General features: G+C 41.2%; 1 protein-coding gene across 1 annotated transcript; it reads right to left on the reverse strand.

The window, feature by feature from the left end:
• On the reverse strand, positions 1-2,937 carry LOC116066998 (homeobox protein Hox-A7). Its single transcript, XM_031323258.2, has 2 exons — positions 2,568-2,937; positions 1-1,639 (listed from the first exon to the last, which is right to left on the reverse strand). The coding sequence occupies exons 1-2, from the start codon at positions 2,935-2,937 to the stop codon at positions 1,326-1,328; spliced, it is 684 nt and encodes a 227-aa protein (XP_031179118.1). The 3' UTR covers positions 1-1,325.

Raw genomic sequence — 2,937 nt, forward strand, 5'->3', positions numbered from 1 at the left:
GAGGGAATGCAGAGTTCAACAGTAATTTCCTTCATCTGTAGCCTGTCCCATCTCGCTTTCTAATAGTTCACATTCCCCAACGTAAGTGTTTAACACTGATAATGGACTGCAACATGTTTCATTACATGCCACCCAATCTTGGCCACATTAAACAGCACCTACTGGTGACTGGGAGCAACATATCACTCAATCGGCGCGTGTTATAATGACTGTGGTTAGTATCATTGTTGTGGTTACACAATATTAAATTCGAAAATATTGAAGGCAAATATTACATGCAAACAAATAGACAGGTAAAGGCTATTTTATTCAATTATTTTCATTTACAGATTTAAAACATTCCCAGGGGCTTTTGATATTTTTTTTGTTCACATGTTGTACTTCACATTAAGAACGTAAGCACTGAACCTGAATATATCACAGTATTTGCACATTTAAGATCACAATAGCCAATTCATATACAATTGTGAAATGTTGAGGCTGAATTTGTTTCTTAATATAATAGACAAGAACATTTTAAAGTACACGGCTAAGACTTCAAAACATTTACAAATGGGTATTCCGGTTTACATTATAAGCAAGTTGACTTTCTGGGAATCTGAGGTAGATCATCCGAAACTAAACAAATGTGTGTTAATCCTGGGATGTATAAAGAGGTAAATTAGTATCGAAAACAGGCATATTAACATTCTAAGTGATAAGCAGTTATACTTATTTAAAAAAAAAACGATACAGCGGTAGACTTACTGACATCTATGAAAGCAGCTAAATCACAGTTGGAGGCATTTAACCAATACAAAGTTCACTTTTAATTAGCCTATACTCAAAATTAGGCAAATTTGCGCACAATAGTGTATTGTTACCTTTAGAAAAGACAACCTTCTGTGGAGAAGAATTACTCGAATAGGTAGAATAGATTAATGTAGCCTACAGTCAATTTCAACTTAACGTTGAATTCCTTGTGTCAGTGTTTTAATATTAGCAGGAAAATATTAGGTAGTTTTTCGTTAAGGAATGTTGATTCAGTAGTACAATCAGGGGGAATTACATATATCGTATTGCATATATAAAAATATAGTTTGGAAAGGTAGTCATTATCGCTCATTCATGCTGGAGCCTCTTTATGTATTTTGGGTTTAAATGTGAAATACAGACCCACAGCCTACTGTTAAATGCTTATTACATAATGGCCTTCAGCTGTCATTCAATTAATCAGCATATAGGCTCTTAGTGCATGAATGGTATATGAGAAACATCTGAGATGTATCCCGTATTCATACTAAACAGTGCGTTTCTTTGATTTAATTCTCTGTTCCGGTCTTTCGTTACTTTGCAGCCGTTTCTGACTCCAAACCGGCGCTCCGGATGTCTCCAGCTTTGGGCTCTCCGGCTTCTGGCACTGCCAGAATATCACCGTCCTTTTCCCCGGGGGTGGACACCGGTTCCTCCTTGTGGTCTTTCTTCCACTTCATCCTGCGGTTCTGAAACCAGATTTTGATCTGTCTCTCTGAGAGGCAGAGGGCATGGGCAATCTCGACCCTCCGCCTGCGGGTCAGGTACCGGTTGAAGTGGAACTCCTTCTCTAGCTCCAGGGTCTGGTACCGAGAGTAGGTCTGCCGCCCCCGCTTTCGGGTTGGATCTGTGGAAGATAAGATGTGCGAGCTCTAAATAACTTGCAATAAAAATGCATATTTTTTTAGCATGAAATGTGATGCAACACCTAATCAAAGTGGTGTTGAAATTAATGCTGACAGTAAAAACCTGTAGTTGGAATCATTGTGATACTCATTTATTTGTGATTGCGCAATTAATTGTGGCTCATATATTTTTTTAAATATCCCTATACACACGCACTTCTTCGCAGAACACACTCCTCACGCTCAAATCTGTAGGGGATGTTTTTTTTCTTTCTAAATGTCTCTGCATCTATTTAAAGTGGTCCTGCTGGGATGTTTGGCCCATAACCTCCTTTGATACTCTGCATGCCTTTTCAATTAAAAGCCAGCGATGCTCTGCGCACCGAAGCAGCCATAAGTAATTAGATTACAGCCCCAACACCTTCTCCCTCAAAATAAGAACAAATGCCAATGTTTCAAATTGCTTGCATTCTTAATTCACTTGACTTATTTATGTTTTCGACAATACTGGTGCATATTGATCTAGCAAAGTGTACGAACGAGTTTCAGAAAATACCAGAGCCTCTGCAGTGCAGACCCAATTAGAAATGGAGCTGCAGAGTGCAAGAGAACTGATTTACACAACAGGCCGGTCTTTTTTACAACCACAAAGGGGAGAAGAGGCTATAAGAGTAATAGGAGTGCAGAGAAAACCCCCAGCGGCAAGGTCTCTGCGTACTGAACACACAGACGCGCTGGCCAAATGAATTTATGGCTGCAGAACTCATTAGTTGCGCAATAAAAGTTTTACGATTCTTTCGATGCAACACCAATGGCTTCACGAAATTAATTGAACCACTAACGGTCAAATGTAAGTATCCCAATGTTTTGTAAAAGCATTGACCTGAGGGCTTTGAAATAGCATATATAAGAAACAGTATCAGCACATACCTGATGCTCTCATCCAGGGGTACATCCGGTATTGTTTGTCCGGCGGCGAGGTGAGGGGACCCGGCTCCGGATGGCAGCAGCTGTCGGTGAACAGGCGACTCTGGTCAAACAGGCTGCAGTGCAGTGTGCGCGCGTCCTGCCCCATGCCATATCCCGAGGTAAACATGGAGCGGCTCTGGTACACTGGTGCATTATTGACGCTGTAAACTCCAGACAGAGACGGTGCAAACGCGATGGCCGCAGCAGTCCGAGTCGAGGCATAGTCCTCTCCACTGGGTCCAATACTACAAGAAGCCCGCTCCACGTTTGGAAAGAGAGAACTGCCCGCCGTATATTTGCTAAGAAGACCATCCACATAATAAGAACTCAT

This window comes from Sander lucioperca, chromosome 16 (assembly GCF_008315115.2).
Source record: "Sander lucioperca isolate FBNREF2018 chromosome 16, SLUC_FBN_1.2, whole genome shotgun sequence".
In the NCBI taxonomy this organism is placed as follows: domain Eukaryota; kingdom Metazoa; phylum Chordata; class Actinopteri; order Perciformes; family Percidae; genus Sander; species Sander lucioperca.

Excerpts from the sequence above, each read along its gene's own strand:
- LOC116066998 (XM_031323258.2), bottom strand. The coding sequence starts at position 2,937 with ATGAGTTCTTATTATGTGGATGGTCTTCTTAGCAAATATACGGCGGGC. Across the intron at positions 1,640-2,567 it reads CCCCTGGATGAGAGCATCAG|ATCCAACCCGAAAGCGGGGG; the intron begins GTATGTGCTGAT and ends TATCTTCCACAG.